The sequence below is a fragment of the Mustela nigripes genome, chromosome 2 (genome assembly GCF_022355385.1).
Source record: "Mustela nigripes isolate SB6536 chromosome 2, MUSNIG.SB6536, whole genome shotgun sequence".
Classification (NCBI taxonomy): Eukaryota; Metazoa; Chordata; class Mammalia; order Carnivora; family Mustelidae; genus Mustela; species Mustela nigripes.
In genome coordinates this window covers 83,071,057-83,093,244 of record NC_081558.1, presented here as the reverse complement: position 1 = coordinate 83,093,244, position 22,188 = coordinate 83,071,057, and the positions used below count along the sequence as shown (strand labels likewise).

The following is a 22,188-nucleotide window of genomic DNA, read 5'->3' as shown; positions in this document are numbered from 1 at the left end:
GACAAATAATGCCGAAATATATAAAGCAAAAGGTGATCAGCTCTTACCTAATCTCTCCACCCCCACATACCTTGGTATCTTTCCTAACCTTTTTTATTTACCTGCCAGTATTTATTTCAGCACACATAAACATACCAACATACACACATACATCATACAGCTTACACTTATGTGGTTTTTGTTTTGTTTTGTTTTGTTTTGTTTTAGATTTATTTGACAGATATAGTGAGAGAGGGAACATAAACAGAGAGAGTGGGGCGGGGGGAGCAGGCTTCCCACTGAACAGGGAGCCTGTCATAAGGCTCAGTCCCAGGACCTTGGGATCATGACCTGAGCCACCAGGCACCGCTCACTTACATGGTCCTTAAAAGGGCCTTCAAAAGGGTGCCTGGGTGGCCCAGTTGCCTAAGCCTCTGCCTTCGGATCTGGGCTGTCAGAAAAGTTTGTTGTGGTCATTTTATTTTATCTTTATTTTTTTTAAATATTTTATTTATTTATTTGACAGAGAAACAGAGATCACAAGTGGGCAGAGAGGCAGGCAGAGAGAAAGGGGGAAGCAGGCTCCCCGATGAGCAGAGAGCCCAATGTGGGGCTCAATCCCAGGACCCAGATATCATGACCTGAGCCGAAGGCAGAGGCTTAACCCACTGAGCCTCCTAGGCTCCCTGTTGTGGTCATTTTATATATATAATATGAGTGATGGGAAAATTGTCTTTGATGATGGCTATTGATGGAGTACATGGGCTGAGAAAGGGAACTAATATTTCTTGGCACCAGTAGGTAGTAAGCCGAGCATGTTGCATGTGTGATTTTATTTAATTCTGGTTACGATCATGTGAGGTATAATAACCTATTCTTTCTAAGATGGTTACATCATAGAGGGGGAGAGAGAACAGTTAAGTTATAGTCAGAAGTGGCCTTCTCACAGAACAGTTCAAAGGAAACTCATCTTTTTCATTAAATGGGAAAGGTAATTGGTTGCTCTTCACAACAACTTGAGGATCAAGGCAATAATACGTGTAAATTGTAAAGCATGACAAAAATATAGAGTAGTAATATTTTTAAAGGAATGATTTATGACATATTCAAAATTAAAATATAGTTAGCCATTTAGTAATTGAGGCCAGTATTAGATATTTAGATTCCCTTTGATTTCATTGCAAATGATAAGCATAAATAAAATGTGCCATAGAGATTGAAGAAAAATTTTTTTAAGATTTATTTATTTATTTATTTGACAGAGATCTAAGTAGGCAAAGAGGCAGGCAGAGAGAGAGAGGGAAGCAGGCTCCCCGCCAAGCAGAGAGCCCGATGCGGGGCTTGATCCCAGGACCCTGGGACCATGACCTTAGCCAAAGGCAGAGGCTTTAACCTACTGAGCCACCCAGCCTCCCCCAGGAGAGTGAAGAAAATTTTAATTTTCCACCCTCTATAACTTACCGTTTGAAATCAAATTTAATGTGAGACCGGTTGAATCAGAATGGGATAGTGCAAGAAGTTAAGGCAAAAGAAATTTGAAAAGGTACATACAGGAGTTCCCTTACCTCTCTTACCTTTCATTAGTAACAGTTGCTTGTTACACAGTTGCTGATTATAGGTAATCAAGTTGGAGTGGTAATAAAGAAGCTTCTTATTCTTTAACAAAAGTAAGTTAGGTATGTGCAAAGGGTGTATATCATTTTTTTGTTGTTGTTCTGTAAACAGGAAGCACAGTCCTATGCAGATGACAACAGTTTATTATTCATGGAGACATCGGCCAAAACATCGATGAATGTAAATGAAATATTCATGGCAATAGGTAAGTTTTTTTCCAAGCTGTAGATGTAAGCAAGTTACATTGTGGCATACTTGGTTTAACTGTCTTCTTTTTTAAAACTCTTGATTGGGACACCTGGATGGCTCAGTTGGTTAAGTATCTGCCTTTGGCTTACATCATGATCTCAGGGTTCTGGGATTGATCAAGTCCTACATCAGGAAGTTGTCTACATTGGTGGCTCTTGCATTTTATTGTCTATGCACTATTCATGCACCAAGCACTCTTCTCATTCCAAAACATTTTTATTAACTGGGGCGCCCACAGACTTATGCCCAATTAAGAAATATTCCTTTTATTGAAGTCATGCAAATTAACCAAGTAACAGCTGGTTCAGAGGCTGAATTGCTACAAATACTGTCAGAATATCTTCCACTAAGTGAGAGAAATTAATGGTATCCCATTTAGGCTCAATAGGAAAAAAACTTAACTGTTGTACACTAAAATATTTTACTGAAAAGCTCAGGCTCGAAGTTTATTAGGGAAATAATTGTGAAGGATTCGTGTGACAATACGCTCTTTTTATAAATAGAACACAAGATTACACCCAGAAATCACATCTGAAAAGCTAGTAACAGAAATCAAGAAAATAATAGGTCCATCAAATCAGGCTGAACTTTTAAACTTTTCTAATGGTATTAAGACACCACCAGGTGGGCTTGCTTGCTTGTTTTTTTAATTTTTAAGTAATCTGTGCCCAGTGTGGGACTTGAACTCATGACCCCAAGTTCAAGAGTCACATGTTACATGGAGCCAGCCAGGCACCCCCTTTTGGACTTGATTTAATTTGTGCTTTTTATTCAGATGTGCTAATATATTTTTCCAGTCACAAAGTAACCTATGTATTAGAACTTCGCTATTTTCCTGAAATTACAATGTTTCTTTCCTTTAAAGAAATACCAAGCATTAAATTGAATTGTGGCCTTTCTATTTCATTTACCAGATTAGTAACTTAGATCACACAGTGCACTCGTTATTTTCACTCTTGATGACTTCCTATAGGGAGTAGTTATTTAGTGGGAGGAAGTCTACAATAAATTTATCATCTGTTTTCAATGTGGTAAGATTTTGCTTACATGGCTTTCATTGTGCGTCTTCATGAACTTGATCTGGGATTTTTTAGCCTCTTAAAATCCTAATTTAGGGGCAAATTGGTAAGCTCCAGTTTCCATATAGCAAACAAATATTATCACCTTTACTATAATAATATGATAAGTAATAATAAGATGTGAGACAGAAGACTGCTTCTGTGACCTCTAAGTTGTGTTTTATTTTATCTTCTCACAGTAAAAGTTTACCAGTAGAAGCTTAAAAGTTTCTCGTTCTACTTTATTTCCTTCAGCCTTGTAATTTCAGATCTAATTATAGAAAGCTCATTGAAAAGTATGATAAAGGGAGAAATCTCAGTTCAAAATCTAGGAGTATTAATTATAGTAAAGTTTATAAATGCTAGTTTACTCTTTATCCCTATAAGCCTTCGTTTGAAAATATATTTCACTGGAAATTTGCCATTTTATTACCATTTACGCTACCATCCCTAGCACCGTTTCTAGAGAATTAGCCCAAGGTGAAGGCTTTTCTTCCAACATTTCCCTTGATTCTTAAGATGATTAATGTTGATGTGAAATATTAAAACAAATAAAAGATCCAAAGTGCAACTGAGCGTTTAGATACTGAAGTAGAGCATGTTCAACTTTTTGGGTAACCTGAGTCATGGCTAAGGTAAAGCTAGAATTCAACCATAGTAGTCTCTGCCCAGGGTTGATAAGACCAATATTTTTAGTCACCTTTATAACTGGTACTCATAGAGATAGTTAATATTCAGTGAATGCAGCATATGAAGAATCTTTGGGATTCAAGCAGACTACATCTAACAGGTATGTTTTTAAATCAGTGGGATCCAGGCTCCAGAGAATGGCCATTAAAGCTTAGCAGAGCTAAAACTATAACTGCTTGTTGAGGACTTTATCCAGACGTGGCAAGCCAGGATCATGCAGCCCAGAACTGGGAAAGTTTTTTGAGGTAGACCATTCAGAATCAAGTATGCTTAGAGTAGGCAGAGCTACTGGTGAAAAAGTATTTATGTAGCAGTCCAGAAATCATTGATTCAAGCTAAGATTCTTTATAAACATTGGCTGGCCATCATTTTTATTGACTTAGATCTTCTTTAAACAGTAGAGGTATTAATGATAATGAAATAAAGTACTACTATTCTGGTATACTAACTGAATATAAAGAATTAAATATAGCTCTAGTCAACTTAAGTTTTAATTGTATGTCTCTAACTGTTCCTCATCTTACCCTTCCCTCAACCCACTAACCTCACTAAGGGCTGACCAAAGAATAGTATTTGGTAATATCTAGTAGATACTTAATAAACACTTGAAAAGAATGAGCAAATAGCTCTGTGATAGTTAGGGTTAACCAAGCACGGGGGGAGATCATAAGTCAGTAGATGAAAATAATTCTAACATGAATATTCTAATTGTGTGTATTTTAATAATTTATCTCTCAGCTAAAAAGTTGCCAAAGAATGAACCACAGAATCCAGGAGCAAATTCTGCAAGAGGAAGAGGAGTAGACCTTACTGAACCCACGCAGCCAACCAGGAGTCAGTGTTGTAGTAACTAAACCTCCAGTTTGAACTTGCTGGAATTTTCTTCTGCTTCCTAAATGTTAATGACAGTGGAATTGGAGCATTTAACCAGCCCAGTATGACTTCCAAAAAGAAGAGACTTATGATAGAGTCAAGTTTCTAATACAGAATTATTTTAAGTGTTTTGAACTTAATTTTTAATAACATGCATGTGACCCTCTGACTAATGTTTCAGAAGTAGAAGGGGGGAATGAGAGCTGTGCGTGTACGCTTGTTTCCTTGGACGGTTAGGGAATCATTTCTCGTCACCAGGGATAGAGTCAAAGGATGATGTAAACCCACAGTTAACCAGCCACTTCTATGTAAAAGATTTGGAACTTATTAATTTGGGCTTTTCAAAAACAGTCTTTTTTTAGAAGGAGGTTCTAAAAATATTTATGCTTAGCTACAGTATTCAGGCAACTGGTAATTTCTTAATATGCATATTTAAAATGTACATTCCACATTTTAACAAGTTAACCACAAGAAAACAGTCCCACATCTTCAGGGGGGAAAACACGAACATTAGTGGTATCTAAAGTATAGCCAGTCCTGATATTTTTAGTGGGGTTAAAAAAAAGTCAAATGTAACCTCATCTTGTTTTAAGAGTATGAATACTGATAAATGCATCTTAATGGATAGTGTTCCCTTCAAACAGGTGAGCTCTTCAGCAGAAGTGGAACGAACCAGGTGTCTGTGATTTCTGTTTAATCACTGCTAGCCATTACATAGGTTTTATTGTTTGGGGGAAGGGAGGGAGCTTTTGTTCCCTTTGGACATAATATAGTCAATGCACTAACAATTATGTACATTCAAACTTGATTATTTTAAATTCGATCTTCAGCTGTACTGTAAATAGGGTACTGCACTGTAGTCTCCATATATGTTTATTACTTTCATGTAATATTTAAGAATTACTTAAAAGTATACAAAATGTACAGTTACTAAAACAGCTAATTTTTCCTTTTCTCTCCCTTTGAAAGGAAGGGGCTTCTGTTGTTCCTACATGGCTTAGAACCATAATAAACAATGTACCAGTAATTTGTAACATAAGTATTGCAGTATGTTAGTAACAATCTTGCAGGCTTGTTTTCCAAAGTTCATTTTATTTTGATCAGTTCAGTATATTGCACTAATTGTTCTAGGTATTTTCATTATATGAAATCTACCATGTGTCAGAGATGATTTAATCTATTTAAGTGTTGAACTGCTAGCAGAACTTGTACATTACAGTAATTCAGAATTAGTAAGGAAAACAGTTCACCAGTGTTTAGTTTTATATTGAGGTGCTCAGGTTGGAATAAAGTGGTATAAAAAAGCAAGTACTTGTTTTTCTCTTTTTTGGCATGGAACAGTGAACATATATAAATGGTGTTATGTAACTTAAAATATGCTTTTATAGTTTCTTTAATACAGTCTTAAAAATTATTTATGTGGTATTGAAATATCCTAATATCTGGTTCTTTGAAGAATTGTCTTTACATTTTTATACTCTTGATAATTGGAACTTTATCTTTTGTCAGTCAGAAACTGATACTCAATTCCCTTGAGAAGTATTACCATGACTGTAATGTTGTCTCTGGAGCCAGCCACTAAAGCAGCACTTACAAGTTCATGGCTAATATATTTGGCTGCACCTTCATAGAAACTTTCAGTGCATGGTTCTTTTTCACTTGAATTTTTGGACACTTCATCTACACTGGTTGGTCCATTGATTACTTTCTCACTGTAAAGATCATGATTACTCATTTCTGGTAGAAATCTTTGTTCATTTTTAGGGTTAGAACATGTTGAATCAAACAAATTTTCCTTTGAATTTATAGTTGATACACCTTCTGTAGATTCAGGTTTATACTGAAACAATATATGTATATTACTTTCTGATACAGAATTGCTTGGTTCATAGATTGGGAAAGGCTCTTTGGATGGTAAAGATTGATTTTGTGTGTTAGAATAATAGGCTTCTTTATATACTTGAAATATTGTCATTGCCAGTGCAGTGACTTCCTTTGTATCCAAAACTTCCCAGAGTCCATTAGTAGCTAAGATAAGGAATTGGCATACGTCATCAATAGGGACAGAGATCGTTTGAGGTGCTGGTATAATAGATTTTTTCAGTTTGAGATTTCCATGAAATCCAAGTCCTCGTGTGGTTTTTATTTGCCCTTCTAGGAGCCCATATGGTTCATTTGAACTGATCATTGCTCCATTCTGAAGTAGTCTTCTTCTTTCGGTTATGTTTCGCGTAGTGTGTTCTTTGGTTATGCAAAAGCCTCTTCCATTTCTGCATAAGATTGCTTGTACATTACCTAGAAGATTATTAGAAAAAAATTGATCTTAGAAATTTAACAGCCAATTGTATCAAAATATGCTGTTAATTTTATTCTGTGTTTCAGTGCATAAGTAGAAAGGCCATTTTAAAATATTTTTTATGTAATGTGAAATACTGATAATATTAGGTGACTTACGGTAATTAACATTTGAAACTGAGAGGCCTGTTTATCCCTCATTTTTTAGTAACTTGGTGTTTAAAATGCTGCACTTAATATTAAAATAACTAAAACTACAAATACAAAATAACCATTAATTTTTTTATGAAACAGCTTCTGAATATTTTATAGAGCCAAGAGTTGAACTTTTTTATGACCAGCTTATATTCTTATAGAGTAGACATTTTTAAAATCTTTAAATAAACGCCTTTTTAATTAAAAACACAAGCATTGATTTTTTTTTTAAAAAGTGGAGTTTGATAGTTTTGTACCTGGTAAAACTTAAAACTTAAGCACATTATAGGTATGGGCAATGAAGAAAATTATAATGCCACTGTTAATGTCAGTCTTACTAGTTTCATGTTGTGTGATTAAAAAGAAATTAAGTCAATTAGCCCTGTAAAGAAAAAAAATGTATTATTAATGTATTACATGGATAATAGCTAGCCAACATTAAATTAAACCCTTTGATTAAAAACTGAAGTCTTAAAAGTTGATTGTAGTTTATCATGGTTCAGATGAACTTGTGATGTGTGCTTCATTGAAATCATTAAAAAATCTAAACATAATCTGAACAGATTAAGGGATGGTTGTACTACTGAAACTAACTTTGGTTTATTAAAAATTTTTTTAGTTTATTAAGAAAATAATTTTCCCCAAGTTTTCAGGAACATGATTGTATATTCAAGCATAAGCAAGTTTTTCTTGATAAGGAATCATTGTTTATAAGAGGGTATATAAATTATTCTGAGATGGAGTTTGAATGATGTTTGAATATTACAGTACCTTTGAGAATTAAAATCCCTGGGATCATGCAAAATTTACATTAGAATATCTGGTTTCAAGCATGGTACTATACCTGGAATCTGAATTTTGTTGCTACAGGGGTTCAATTCTAATCCTGTTTTTGAGGTAAAGAAATTGAGATTTCAGAAGGCTAAAGTCTACCCAACTATAGTATGGTTGGACCTAAAGAGTTTAAGTTGATGAAGCATCAGTGTCAGACATAGGCTGAACCTGTTGGCTCATTAAGTAATGGGAGTTCAAAAGATACTGGTTTTTGTTTTTGTTTTTAGTTTGTTTATTTGTCAGCTCACAAGCAGGGGAAGTAGCAGGCAGGGGGAGAAACAGGCTCCCCACTGAGCAAGAAACCTGATGTGGGACTCTATCCCAGGACCCTGGGATAATGACCCCAGCTGAAGGCAGATGCTTAACCAACTGAGCCGCCCAGGCGTCCCTGGAAAATGTTTTTAAAACCAGAGAACTGTGTAAGTGATAGTCCTAAAAACTACATGACTCTTACTTTTCTGTAGTTTGGTTATTATTTTGTATTAACTTGTCTTCTGGTCATTTTACTTCAACTCTGCAGAAGATAAATTGGTAAAATAATTCTTGACTTTTGCTGAGTTGTAAATTATTACTGTACCAGCAAAACAGCATGGATTGGTAATGAACATGCCACCTGGGTAATCAGATGTTCCGTTAGGAGGACATATGATTCAATACCTCTTTTAAATTTCTTTCTTTTAAATTTCAGAAAATTTCTGTTATGTGTGTGTACATAAACTAGAAATAGTTGCGACCATAGCTCTGAAAACACAGGGGACATTATTTGGCTCAGAATAGTTAAATGGACTGATTTCGTAAATGTTTTATTTGCATGCGGCAATTCAAAGACCACTAAGCAAAAGAAAAAGTACTGTTCTTCTGTTGTATGATTGGAAAATAATTTAATACAATTATGTTGTTACAGTGAAAAGTGGTAAACTGGTATCTTTATTTTAGTTGCCTCTGCAGAAATTGGTAAGCATAACCTTATGCACTATTTGCCTTTTTTTTTTTTCCATTTCCCAGTTGCTCATTAGATGTAGGAAATGTCATTTTGGCTTATTTTACTGTTGTGAACATCCCTTGGACTGAGTACAATAGAACTTCTAGAAGAAGGGTCATTAAATTCTGGTTGCTCTTTTCACTGTACCATTTACTTGCTGTCTGGCTTTGAGTTAGTTGACAGTTTGTTCATCCTGGTGTAAATGGAAATAGTGCCTTCTGAATAATTCACATCCTTTCCTATGTGAATGGTACATGAAGAAAAACGTGAGGAAGAGGTGCTTACTCTACTCAACTATTCATGCATAGTCCAAGAAGTAGAGGGTAAATAAGATTCAAGCCTTGGAGGAGTACTGTTGGGACAAACAAGAAGGAAAATTGTTATGTGCAGAGTTAATAATTTTTTCTTGTTGCCTGAGCCTACGTTGCATATGCTATCAGCTGCAAGTGGAATTGTTGAAAGCAGATGACTACATTAAACTGAAAGTTAAGAGACTAATGAACAAAAAGTCCCAAGGAAGAGGGGAAATTGGAGGAAGATTTAAATAACACTGTGTCCACGTGTCTGGGGAACCGAAAGGGGAAAGAAACAGTTCATGACAATTTAAAGCCCGGCTTTTTTTTTTTTTTTTTTTTTTTGGTCGGAGAGAGTGAGCACAGGCAGATAGAGTGGCAGGCAGAGGCAGAGGGAGAAGCAAGCTCCCGGCTGATGGACTCGATCCAGGATCATGACCTGAGCCAAAGGCAGCCGTTTAACCAACTGAACCACCCAGGCGTCCCAAAGACTGGCTTTAAAGAAAGGTTCCTGTAACATCTCGGGAGGGAATGAGAATAGACAGTGAGCTGATCTGAAGACTCTTATACAAAAGTTTCTGTGAATCTGGACATCAGTACTTCAAATTCCTAGACAAAGTTACCAGCTTCAGCAGTTTGGAGAGATTGTGCCCTTCAGAAAGTATTACCAGAACAAAAGTGGAACAGGATTACTGTAAGAGGTACATTAATTATACGGGGATTAGAAAAACTGCTTTGAGATGATACTTAACCCTTTTCAAGATGGTATGTGTAGTCAGGCAAAGTATTCCTTATACAGAGAACAATGATGTGACTGCCTCCTGCACTTAATTGCTGGATTATCTTCAACTTGTGAAAATGAAGAGTACTCCTGTAAACTTTGGAGTGACCTTAGAATCATGAATTCTAGATCTGAATGGGCAAGATCAAGATTTTTTTTTTTTTTCAGATAAAGCCACTCACCATTAAAGATAATAGGAAAATTTTTTAAAAAACTGGAGGAAAATGGAAGAAAAAGTATTTGTAGTGGAAGAAAAAGAAACATATCTGGGATGCAGGAGTGCCCAGAAATAGCTTGGTTTGGAAGAAACAGTGTGGAGAATTGGAAACACTTGGGAGTCTGACACACTTGGTTGGGCTTTAATTCCAACTTGATGTCTGTGTGACCTTCATTTAGTCACTTTTATTTCCCTGAGTTGAGTTTTCTACCTGCAGTGTTATTTTTTCATTGTTACTGTGAGGATTTAAGAAGGTGATTTTAATAAGTTGAAACTTGATAAAGGTTTTTGTTTTTTTTTTCCTTTGGGTTCCATGAAGGGGAAAGCAGGAGAAGAGAGGCAATCCAAAGATTGAGATGAAGCTATAAATACTTGATTTCAGACACATTTACAAAAAAACTTTTAATTCTTATGAAGTAGATTAATGGGTTTAAAGTAGTAAGGAGCAATAACTTAGAGCTTGAGAAATGAAATAGTTATTGGGGAAAGAAAAAGCAATTGAGGAGGAGCATGGACAAACAGGAAATTGAAACTGAGGTGTACCTAAATTGGAAGCGTAATGAAATTATGTGAATGAAGTCAGGGAAACAACTTATATCCAGTTTTTCTGCAAGACTAATTTTGGCAAGAAAGGCTGAATTCGTATGCATGGGCACCAGGTTTATGACTCTACTGTTGATCAGTATGAGAGCCTTGCTGATGGGGAGCCAGTTTTCATCGATTATTTAAAAGATCCCTTTGTTCATTTTGTAAGCTGTATGACCATGAAACTCAAATGCACTATTGTACATCTAGAGCCTAACAATATATGAGTTCACCACCAACATAACCCAGAAAAAGAGAGGGAAGGTAAAGCATATAAAAAAGTCAGGGTTATTTAAGAATATGGTTGGTTACCTGGGACGCCTGTGTGGCTCAGTTGATTAAGCAGCTGCCTTCGGCTCAGGTCATGATCCCAGCGTCCTGGGATTGAGTCCCGGGTCGGGCTCCTTGCTCGGCAGGGAGCCTGCTTCTCCCTCTGCCTCTAGCCTGCCACTGTGTCTGCCTGTGCTTGCGCTCTGTATCCCTCTCTCTCTCTCTCTAACAAATAAAATCTTTCAAAAAAAAAAGGATATGGTTTCTTTTCCTGCATAGAGTAAGGTGATTCTGGAATTATTATTTTAGAGATTTTATTTGTTTTAGAGATTTTATTTAATTTGTCAGAGAGGGAGAGGGCACAAGTAGGGGGAGTGACAGGCAGAGGGAGAAGCAGGATCCCTGCTGAGCAAGGAGCCCAATGTGGGACTCTATCCCTGAATTAGGTTTTAAAGAAAAATGATGGAACTGGAAATAATTATCAGAAACTACTTTTGTTTTCTAGTGCCCTAGTTTTCTGTCCAATGAGCTCATTCTAGATCCAGAGACCAGTCATAGCTTTCCCAATACTTTTCTACTATTCACAATTCCTTAATTGCTGACCACCTCAAGCTCCTGTCTTTCTCTTCTCAAGGTTACCAAGTGATTATTTTAATACAGCCTCAAGGTAAGGATACGCATGTTTTAAATACGTAAGAAGAATGAAGCTCACCAATTATGTAAGGTTGCATCACTAGTACAAAAGTAGTTTCTGGGGCCTCATTGAATGGAATTATTAAGAACAAATAGGTACTGGGGCGCCTGGGTGGCTCAGACTCTTGGTTTCCATTCAGGTCATGATCTCAGGGTCATGAGATAGAGACCCACATCAGGCTCCACACTCAGCACAGAGTCTGCTTGAGATTCTCGCTTTCCCTCACCTTCCTCCAATGCCCCCTCCTCCCACTCTTGTGATCCGCCTCTCTCTAAAATAAAGTCTTAAAAAAAAAAAAAAAAAAAACGAGGGGCACCTGGGTGGATCAGTCATTAAGCATCTGCCTTCGGCTCAGGTCATGACCCAGGGTCCTGGGGTCAAGCCCCAAATCAGGCTACCTGCTTGGCAGGAAACCTGCTTCTCCCTCTCACCTATCCTGCTTGTGTTCCTTCTCTCGCTGTGTCTCTCATTGTCAAATAAAATACTTTTTTAAGCCCCAGATATGTACAGGAACTAGACAGATACTGAATAGATAAAGTAAACCACTCACATTCCAGTGCCCATTTACCATCCCAGAAATCCTAGGGCACCTGGGTGGCTCAGTGGGTTAAAGCCTCTGCCTTTGGCTTGGGTCTCAGGGTCTTGGGATTGAGCCCCGAATTGGGCTCTCTGCTCAGCGGGAAGCCTGCTTCCCCCTATCCCTCTGCCTGCCTGTCTGCCTGCCTCTGCCTCTGTCAAATAAATAAAAATCTTTAAAAAAAAGTTGTAAAAAAATTGTCTTAAATCTGTTCTGCCTATACTCTATAAATGAAACAACAAAGCCTGGATGAAAGTGCGTGTATTCAGTTTATTGAATATTTTAAGCCCACTATTGAGACCTACTGCTCAGGAAAAAGATTCAAAATATTACTGTTCATTGACAATGCAACTGGTCACCCAAGAGCTCTAATGATGTACAACAACATTATTTTCATGCCTGCTAACACAACATCCATCCTGCAGCCCATGGGTCAAGGAGTCGAGTTTTGACTTTCAAGTCATTAAATACTTCTATGAAATTATAGCTACCATAGATAATTATTCCTCTGATGGATCTGGGGAGAGTAAGTTCAAACCTAGAAGGGATTCATCATTCTAGATGCCATTAAGAACATTAATGATTCATGGGCAGAGGTCAAAATATCAACATTAACATTCAATATTCCAGCCTTCATGGATGACTGCAGATATGGTGGAAATTCAAGACAACTAGTATTAGAAGTGGAGGCTGCAGCTGGGACTGTGTAACTGCAGTCTCCTGATCAAACGAAATGGATGACGAGTTGCTTCTTACGGATGAGCAAAGAAAGTGTTCTCTTGATATGGAATCTGATCTACTCCTGGTGAAGATGCTGTGAAGATCACTGAAAGGATGACAAAGGATTTAGAATATCACATGAACTCAGTTGATAAAGCAGTGACCGGGTTTGAGAGGATTGACTCCAATTCTGAAAGAAGTTCTATGTGGGTAAAATATTAACAGTGTCACGTGCTACAGAGAAATCACTCATGAAAGGAAAACCAATGGATATGGCAAACTTTATTATCTTAAGAAATTGCCATAACTACCCAAAACCTCAGCAACCATCACCCTGATCTGCCAGCAGTCATCAGCATCAAGGCAAGACCCTCTACTTGCCAAAGGTAACAACTCACTATTGAGACCTCAGAAGATAAGCATTTTTTAGCAATAAAATACTTTTCGTTAGTGTGTGCATACTGCCTTTTTAGACATAATGCATTTCATGCAATAGACTACAATACAGTGTGATCATAACTTACAGGCACTGGGAAACAAAAATTCATCCGACTTGTTTTATTGCAGTATTTGATTTATTGTGGTAGTCTGGAACCAAACTTACGATACCTCCTAGGTATGCTTGTATAAAAAGAGACAAGTTCATATATATATATATACACACACACACACACACACACACACATATAAACAAAAAAGTCAGAGGGAAGAAATAAAATTATGCTGTTGTAAGGTTTTTATTCTATATGTAAAGTGGTATATATCATTTGATGGTAGACTCTGAGAGGTTAAACTTAAAAAGTTGTATAACAAAGAGTTATAGCTAACAACCTAACAAATGAGATAAATAGGAATAAAGAAATCAATTCAAAATAAGGTAGTAAAAGAGATAATATACAACTGTGTTATCAACAAAGAAAAGAATAAAGTTGGACCCCTACCCCATGACATATACAGAATTAATTCAAAATGGATAATAGACCGGAATGTAAGAGATAAAACTATAAATCTCTTAGAACAAAATACTGGTATAAGTTTCTGTGGCCTTGGTTTAGGCAATGGTTTCATAAGCGACATCAAAACTACAAATATCAAAACAAAAAAGTTGATAAATTGGATTTCATCAAAATTAAAGTTTTTGCTTCAGAAGATAAGTATTAATTATCAATTAATAATTATTTATTTATTTATTATTAAGTATTTCCTAACCATACAACTGGTAAGGGACTTGTATTCAGAATATAAAAAAGAATCTTGCAACTCAATAGATAAGTAACCCAATTTAAAAACGGGCAAAAGATTTAAGTAGACATTTCTCAAAAGAAGATATTCAAATGACTAGTAAGCACATAAAGAGATAGTCAACATCATGAGTCAACAGAAAAGTGCAAATCAATACCACTTCATACCCACTAAGGTGGCTAGAATCAGAAATACAGCATTGGGATAATGTGTAAAAATTAAAACCCTCATAGGTTACTGGCAGGAAAGTGAAACGGTACAGCCTTTTGGAAAATAGTTTGGCAGTTCCTCAAATGGTTTAGTGTAGAATTACCTTAGGACCCAGCAATCCCACTCCTGGGTATATACCCAAGGGAGTGAACACATGTCCATACAAAAACTTATGTACAATGTCCATGCCTGCATTCTTCATCATAATAGCCAAAAATTAGAAACAACTCAGATGTTTTTCAACTGAATAAATGGATAAGCAACATACAGCATAATTATACAGTGAAATATTACCCAGCAACAAAAAGAAGTACTCATGCCTGTTACAACACGGATGAACCTTCAAAACATGCAAAGTGAAAGAAGACAGTCACAAAACGGCCCAAATTCTATGATTACATTTATTGGAAGTGCCCAGAATACGGATATGTATAGAGACAGAATGTAGATTTGTGGTTGCTTGGACCTGGAGAAATGGCAGGTTAGAGAGCTGATTTCTAAAGGGTACTGGGTGTCTTTTTAAGAGGACAAAAATGTTCTAGAACTGACTATGGGGATGGTTGCACACATCTGGGACCGCACAATTTACATGGGTGAGTTGTGTGCTTTGTGAGTTATATCTCAATAAAGCTATTAAAAATAAAAACACTGGGAGAGACAAAGGGATCAGATAAGAATCCTTTATGTTTCTAAGGAACTAGTGTGGTTAATTAGAAATGTAAAACTTATGGTTTATTTAAGGTTAGGAAAAAAGTATAATTATGTATTCTGTATAAATATATTTGTTAGTGTTTTGAATCTATGAGGATTAGTTGAAATAAAATAGAGCACCAAATGAAACTATAAAATGAAACATAAATGGGAAACATTAAGAATAAAAAAGTCTAGAATGTCAGTTTGGAAATATTTTTTCCCACATGCATGAATTCAAAATTTATTCAGTGGCTTCATTACTGCACTCATGTTTCATTATATAGTGAGGTTTTTGTTTTGTTTTATTTAATTCCTGAGTTGGGATGGCCCTGGTATTTTACAAATTTAAATAAATTTGTACAGGAAATACCGAAAAATACAGGAAAGGTAAATTCCCGTGCTATAATTATAGGTCTTGTTATAGAAAATACAACATATGCTCTTGATAAATTTCTGTGAAAATTTACTTTTTGTAACCGATTTAAATCATTTTCTCTCAGGAGCAATCACGACCTCCTTTTCACAAGTTGGAACTTTTCCCTACATATTTGTCTCTATTAAAATAAAGGATGCTTAAATGAAAAGAGTTTAACACAATTATGTAAGCCTGAAAATTTAGATCCAACAAATGTCTGACCTGGAAATGAGAACCAGCCAAACAGCAGTGATCCTGGAAGTAGTGAATCATAGGAAATTAGACATTTAATGATAGTGTCTCTTCACTGTCTCATAATTCTTCCTTCAATTTTACAAGACCCTGATGTATTATGACGTTTTCTTTTTTTTAAGATTTTATTTATTTGACAGAGAGAGACACACAGAGAGAGGGAACTCAAGCAGGAGGAGTAGGAGAGGGAGAAGCAGGCTCCCCGCTGAGCAGGGACCTGACGTGGGGCTTGATCCCAGGACCTTGGGATCATGACCTGAGCTGAGGGCAGACGCTTAACTAAACCACCCAGGCACTCCTATAATGACATTTTCTAATGGAGGTCCCACGTCCAAGAATATGGGTCCCCAGAGTGGTGTAAAATCTGAAAACTGTGCATGAAGTAGAACTGCTCTGAAGCCATCTCAGCATAAAGTCTGAGAAATGACAAAATTCTGAGGAACCTGGCATTGGACTTGGCTTCTTTTTATTGCTTTTCTGGAGTACTCATCTTGGGCTCAGAACCAGAGCTTGATCAGAAACAGGCTTACATCCAGGGACCTGGACATTGTGGTAGTCTTTGTGATTATCTGGTTTTGGTTCAGAACCATCTCAGACACATCCCACTTGCTGGGACCCAGCCTCCTCTGGTTGTGGAAGCAATTCCCTTCAGATGCAGCATGACATAGTGGGCTTGATTCCCAGCTCCAATACCTACTACCTCCGAGACCCTGAACAAATTATCTCACCTCTCTGAGCTTCTAATTTCTCATCTGGAAAAGTGGGGTAACAACACTTAGATATAAAGGGGGAAGTGGGAGATAGAACAGATGTTTAAGGGTCCAAACTTGGAGCAAGTAGTAAATCCTGGAGATCTAAAGCACAGTATAGGGAATATCGAGAATACTGTGTTATAATCACCAAACTTGCTGAGATGAGAATTGTTTCAACGACCAAAAAGAAATAATTATGTAACATGATAGAAGTGCTAATTATCACCCAAACGGAAATATTACAATATATAAATATCATATAAATATACTTTAAACTTGTACCATGTTATATGTCGAATGCACTTAAAAAAAATACTTAGAAGATATGAGGATATCTTTAGACACCAGGGTTCTCATAAGACTAAATGAAAACTTGGGCTATATTCCCTATTCAATAAGTGGACACTACTATTAATAATAACTCTAGGGCAGGGGCATCTGGGTGGCTCAGTTGGTTGAGCATCTGCCTTTGGCTGAGGTCATGATCTCAGGATCCTGGAATCCAGCCCTATTTCCGGCTCTGTGCTCAGCAGGGAGTCCGCTTCTCTCTCTCCCTTTCTCTCTCTGTGCTGTCACTCACTCTCAAATAAATAAAAAAAAATCTTAAAAAAAATAATAACAATAACTCTAGGGATGCTTGGATGGCTCATTCAGTTACACGTTTGCCTTCAGCTCAGGTCATGATCACAGGGTTCTGGAATCAAGTTCTGTATTGGGCTCCTTGCTCAGTGGGGCACCTGCTTCTGCCTCTGTCTGCCACTCTCTCTGCTTGTGCTCTCTCTCACAAATAAATAAAATCTTTAAAAATGAAATAAAATAATAAATAAACTGTCTTTGTTTATCAAGCACCTGGGTGTCTCAGTGGTTTAAGCATCTGCCTTCGGTTTAGGTCATGATCCCAGAGTCCAGGAATCCGGTCCCACATCAGGCTCCCTGCTCAGCTGGGAGTCTGCTTCTCCCTCTGTCCTTCACCCTGCACATGCTCTCTCTTGCTCTCTCAAATAAATAAATAAAATCTTCAAAAAAATAATAACAACTCTATATAGGGGCACCTTACTGGCTCAGTCAATAGACCATGAGATTTCTTTCTTTCTTTTTTTTTTTCAAAGATTTTATTTATTTATTTGACACAGAGAGAGAGATCACAAGTAGGCAGAGAGAGAGAGGAGGAAACAGGCTTCCTGCCAAGCAGAGAGCCAGATGTGGGACTTGATCCCAGGACCCTGAGATCGTGACCTGAGCCGAAGGCAGAGGCTTAACCCACTGAGACACCCAGGTGCCCGACCAAGAGATTTCTTGATCTCAGGGTCGTGAGTTTGAGCCCCACAGTGGGGGTAGGGTTTACTTAAAAATAATAATAATTCTGTTGATGAGAGTGGTACCTGACTAAGCATCTCATGGAACTCAGCTTAACTTTGCTAAAAATGTTTTACTTATGGGCTTTCCATTTTGGCAACCTCCTAAGGTAGAACTTTAGCCCTAAAAGGATTGCTTCTTGAAATACAATTTTAAAAACACAGCCAAATGTTTGAGAAGGGAATGTATACTCATAAACTTATAAGTATAGGCACAAGTAAAGGCACAAACTATTGTTTTCTCTAAAATTAAATTGATACTACTTTGCCCACTGAGCACAAGTGACCTATTCCAAATGTGTTATCAGAATAACTGACCAGTTTAAACGACCAGACTTGTAACAATCCTCAAAAAACTTTCCATTCTCCTGAAAAAGGGAAGTATGGGAAATGTTTTATGTTTTATTCAGATCTAAGCAAATGTCATATGTTTGCTTTGCCTTTATCTACAGCTATATTGGTACCCCATTTAGAAAATTTAATGTTTTGGTCAAATTATTACATATATGTTCCTTCTTGGGGAAAAAAAATTACAATTATTTTTGTACCTGCAATCTGCATCTAAAGTGTGGTTCTTGGATGCCTGGGTGGCTCAGTGGATTAAAGCCTCTACCTTTGGCTCAAGTCATGATCCCGGGGTCTTGGGATGGAGCCCTGCATTGGGCTCATTGCTCAGTGGGGAGCCTGCTTCCTCCTCTCTCTCTCTCTCTCTGCCTACTTGTGATCTCTTTCTCTGTGTCAAATAAATAAAATCTTAAAAAAAAAAAAAACTGTGGTTCTTGATCATTTCTTAGTCAATGGAATTTCAAGAGATTAGTAAGTCACTAAATCATAGGTCACTAAATAGCTCCAGAAGCAAGAGGAGTTTTGCTGCCAGGGATAAAAAATAACTATAAGGTGTAATGAGACTACTCCATGTACATACCAGTGTTTGCAATATGGAGTACTCCAGACATTATTCGTGGCATCATCTGGGAAGGGAAACTCTTTGCCAAGTCATCAGCTTTATTGATTTTCCAGTTCTTTTCAGTACAGGGTTTTTTAATATTGCCTTCCAATATACAAGTAACTACGGAACAGCCACTCCATCGAACCCTGGACACTTCATTCCTTCCAAGACGTAAAAGCCTGTCCATTCTCCAAAAGGCTTTCGCAAAGGCTTTGTGTATGTTTTCATACTCACATTTCAACTTTTTTCTCTTTTTCTTTATGGAGGAAAAAAGTTCTTCTATAGCTATGTATTCTTCCCTAAATACCGTGTGAAAGGATTTGATTACATTTTGCTCTTCAGGAGTCATTTGGTAGGAAGGATCAAATCTGGAAAGTTGATGGAGAAGTAAAATTGGGAGTTCCATTGAAGTCAAGCCTGCTGCTGAAGCGCCATGATGTCCATCAAACAAACCAAAAAAACACACATCAGGTTTATTGCCAAAGTTATTCACGACAGTGAATTTATCATTCATGTCAGCTTTCCATGTAGAATTTCTGTCTTCACAAATGGCTACACCTTTAATCAATCCATGACAGATTGCTTGAGAACATATGGAACTCCTGTGAATGTTATCGATGATCTTATAGTATGCTGGTATTTGTTTCTTCCAAAGTAGTTCAAAAGCATTATTAATGCTCTGGAGGACTTTTTCAGTGAATATAGAAAATGACAATAGTTTAGTGATCATAAACTGTCTCTCAATGGAAACCAGTGGAAGTGTTGGTTTCTTTGTACTTATCCATTGAAACCCCAGGGTGGCCAGAGCCACATGCTGCTTTTTATGGAGGAAAACATCAGGTAGATCAATTTCGCGCTTGCATATGGAACAGGGAACTGTCATCGGTTGGTCATGCTTCTCTTCATGGTCTTCAGAGTCTCCTGATGGTCTGTCCTTCTTCTTCCTTCTAGAACACCTTCTTCTCAATGAAAGTGAGATGTCACTTTCTGATTCAAATGTTGATTTTCCCTCATTCCATTCCCTTGATTTCCAAAACACTCTGCAAACAGGACAAAAGATATTGACATGCCATGAATAACACATTGAAAGCTTTTTTCTTTTTTATGTTTATTTATGTATCATAGAATTGGAGAGAGTGAGCACCTGGCAGGGGCAGAGGGAGACAGTCTTCCAGCAGATTTCCCACTGAGCACAGAGCCCCACTCTGGGCTTGATCTCTTGATCCGTGAGATCATGAGCTAAGCCCCAACCCCAAGTGGACAGTCAGGCACTTATCCCACTGAGCCACCCATGTGCTCCAACACATTGAAAGTCCTTGCAAGCAGACCCTTGTCTTTGCAATTTGTTTTAGGTTCTCAAAACTCTATGCGGGCCTACTACTGAATATTCTGATGCACCCGTCTATCATTCCTAAAAAAAAAAAAAAAAAAAAAAAAAAAAAGATGCACAAAAAGTGCTCAAAAAATTGGTGATTGAACTTTGTATGCCTGAATAAAATTGGGCAAAGTCTCTACGAAGTCAACTAGAAATCTAAGAACAAATACTCAGAGAAATCAGCACAAGCTGTATCCCAGGCATGTGAAGGTTTATGCTTGAAAACTAGCTATTTGATTTAAAATTTCAGCATAATTATTTTTGTACTCCATTTTATCTTGCTGAAAATACTTTTTTTTCCCCCTCCTTAAAGGTTTCACAGGAAAATGAATAGGAGCCTGGGTGGCTCGATCGGTTAAGCATCCAGCTTTTCTGGCTTTGGTCATGATCTCAGGATGGGGGGATTGAGCCCTGCATGAGGCTCTGTCAGCTTGAGATTCTCTCCCTCTGCCTGCCTCTCGACCCCTCCCCCTGCTGGTGTACTCTCTCTAAAATAAATAAAATCTTTATTTTTTTAAAAGAGTTTATTTATTTATTTGACTGACAGAGATCACAAGTAAGCAGAGAGGCAGGCAGAGAGGGGGAAGCAGGCTCCCTGCTGAGCAGAGAGCCCGATGTGGGGCTCCATCCCAGGACCCTGAGCTCATGACCTGAACAGAAGGCAGAGGCTTAACCCACTGAGACACACAGGCGCCCCTAGTTAGTAGCTTTAAATGTTTATGATATGTGACATGTTAACTTTAACTCAACTTCATGTAAGTTATATTTAACTTCAACTCAACTCACAGAAGTTGTATTTGATCTTAGTACATTGAATGTGTTAGATACGCCTACAACAATAAGAATGTCTGAGGCCTGTAGGGACTTGGAATATTCCAAGCATAGTAACAGGTATTCAAGAATGCTTATAGTTGTTAAAATAAGAAATGAATATATTTAGTCCTGATGACAAAATAGTATCTCTGAGCATAAAAGTAATACATAATCATTTTTAAGTTCAAGACAGGAAGACAAACTAGAAATAAAAGAGCTTTCACCTTTTTTCTCCAGTCTCACCCCTACCTCCCAAATCCCAGTCTTGGTTAGTGGCCTGTTATCTATCTTTTGAAATATGTATATATAATATATACTATAATATATTAATAATATATGTGTCATTTTATAATGATCATATATCAATAATATATATTATATATTTTCTATATAAGTATTATAATTATATCACTTATATAATGTGTTATTATATTAAACATAATAATTAAATATATAATAATACATTAATAGTATTAACATAACTTACATAAATATACTTACCTATAAAATATATCTGTCATCTTTTCTGAAATGTAAATTTTGTAGACCATCCTAAAATCTGCCATTATTACTCAATACTAAGTCATGGTCTCATACTGAAAGTTTGAATATGGACAGACAAAACAATATACTATGAACAATGTAGAGTTTGGATTTTAAAAAAAGAACTGTCTTAAAAAAAAAAAGCCTGTCGTCACTTAGAAATTACATAGCCTTAGCCAAGTTATTAAGCTTCTCTGAACATCTGCTTTCTTATCTGTAAATGAACACAATTATTTATAGCATCAAATGAGATAAATGGTGAAGCAATTGGCAATAGGGGATGCTCGAAAACTGCCTGCACCTTCTACTCTAAGCAAAAAGGGACACTTAGGACTGAACCAAATTAAAACATATCACATGACATGAACACATGAAATTGTAACGCTTAGAGGAAAATATATTCTATATAAAACTAATTTTAATGGGGCGCCTGGGTGGCTCTGTGGGTTAAAGCCTCTGCCTTCAGCTCAGGTCATGATCCCAGGGTCCTGGGATGGAGACCTGCATCGGGCTCTCTGCTCAGCCGGAGACTGTTTCCCTTCCTCTCTCTCTGCCTGCCTCTCTGCCTGCTTGTGATCGCTGTCTGTCAAATGAATAAATAGAATCTTAAAAAAAAAAAAAAACCTAATTTTAAAAAAATCAGTAAGTCAATGGGAATCTTTTTTTTTTTTAAGTGATCTTTA

At 37.0% G+C, this 22,188-nt stretch overlaps 2 protein-coding genes across 2 annotated transcripts in view; one reads left to right on the top strand and one right to left on the bottom strand.

Moving 5' to 3' along the window:
* RAB5A (RAB5A, member RAS oncogene family) overlaps positions 1 to 5,771 on the top strand; it is a 28,639-nt gene extending 22,868 nt beyond the window's left edge. Inside the window, exons 5-6 of the mRNA XM_059390864.1 lie at positions 1,705 to 1,798; positions 4,329 to 5,771. Of these exons, the coding sequence (XP_059246847.1) occupies positions 1,705 to 1,798; positions 4,329 to 4,444 (210 nt within the window). The 3' untranslated portion in view covers positions 4,445 to 5,771. The remainder of the gene's footprint in view (positions 1 to 1,704; positions 1,799 to 4,328) is intronic.
* Positions 5,553 to 21,528, bottom strand: PP2D1 (protein phosphatase 2C like domain containing 1). Its single transcript, XM_059388324.1, has 3 exons — positions 21,464 to 21,528; positions 18,751 to 19,814; positions 5,553 to 6,758 (listed from the first exon to the last, which is right to left on the bottom strand). Exons 1-3 carry the CDS (start codon positions 21,526 to 21,528, stop codon positions 5,959 to 5,961), a joined length of 1,929 nt encoding a protein of 642 aa, XP_059244307.1. The 3' UTR covers positions 5,553 to 5,958.
* Positions 21,529 to 22,188: the final 660 nt, after the last annotated feature.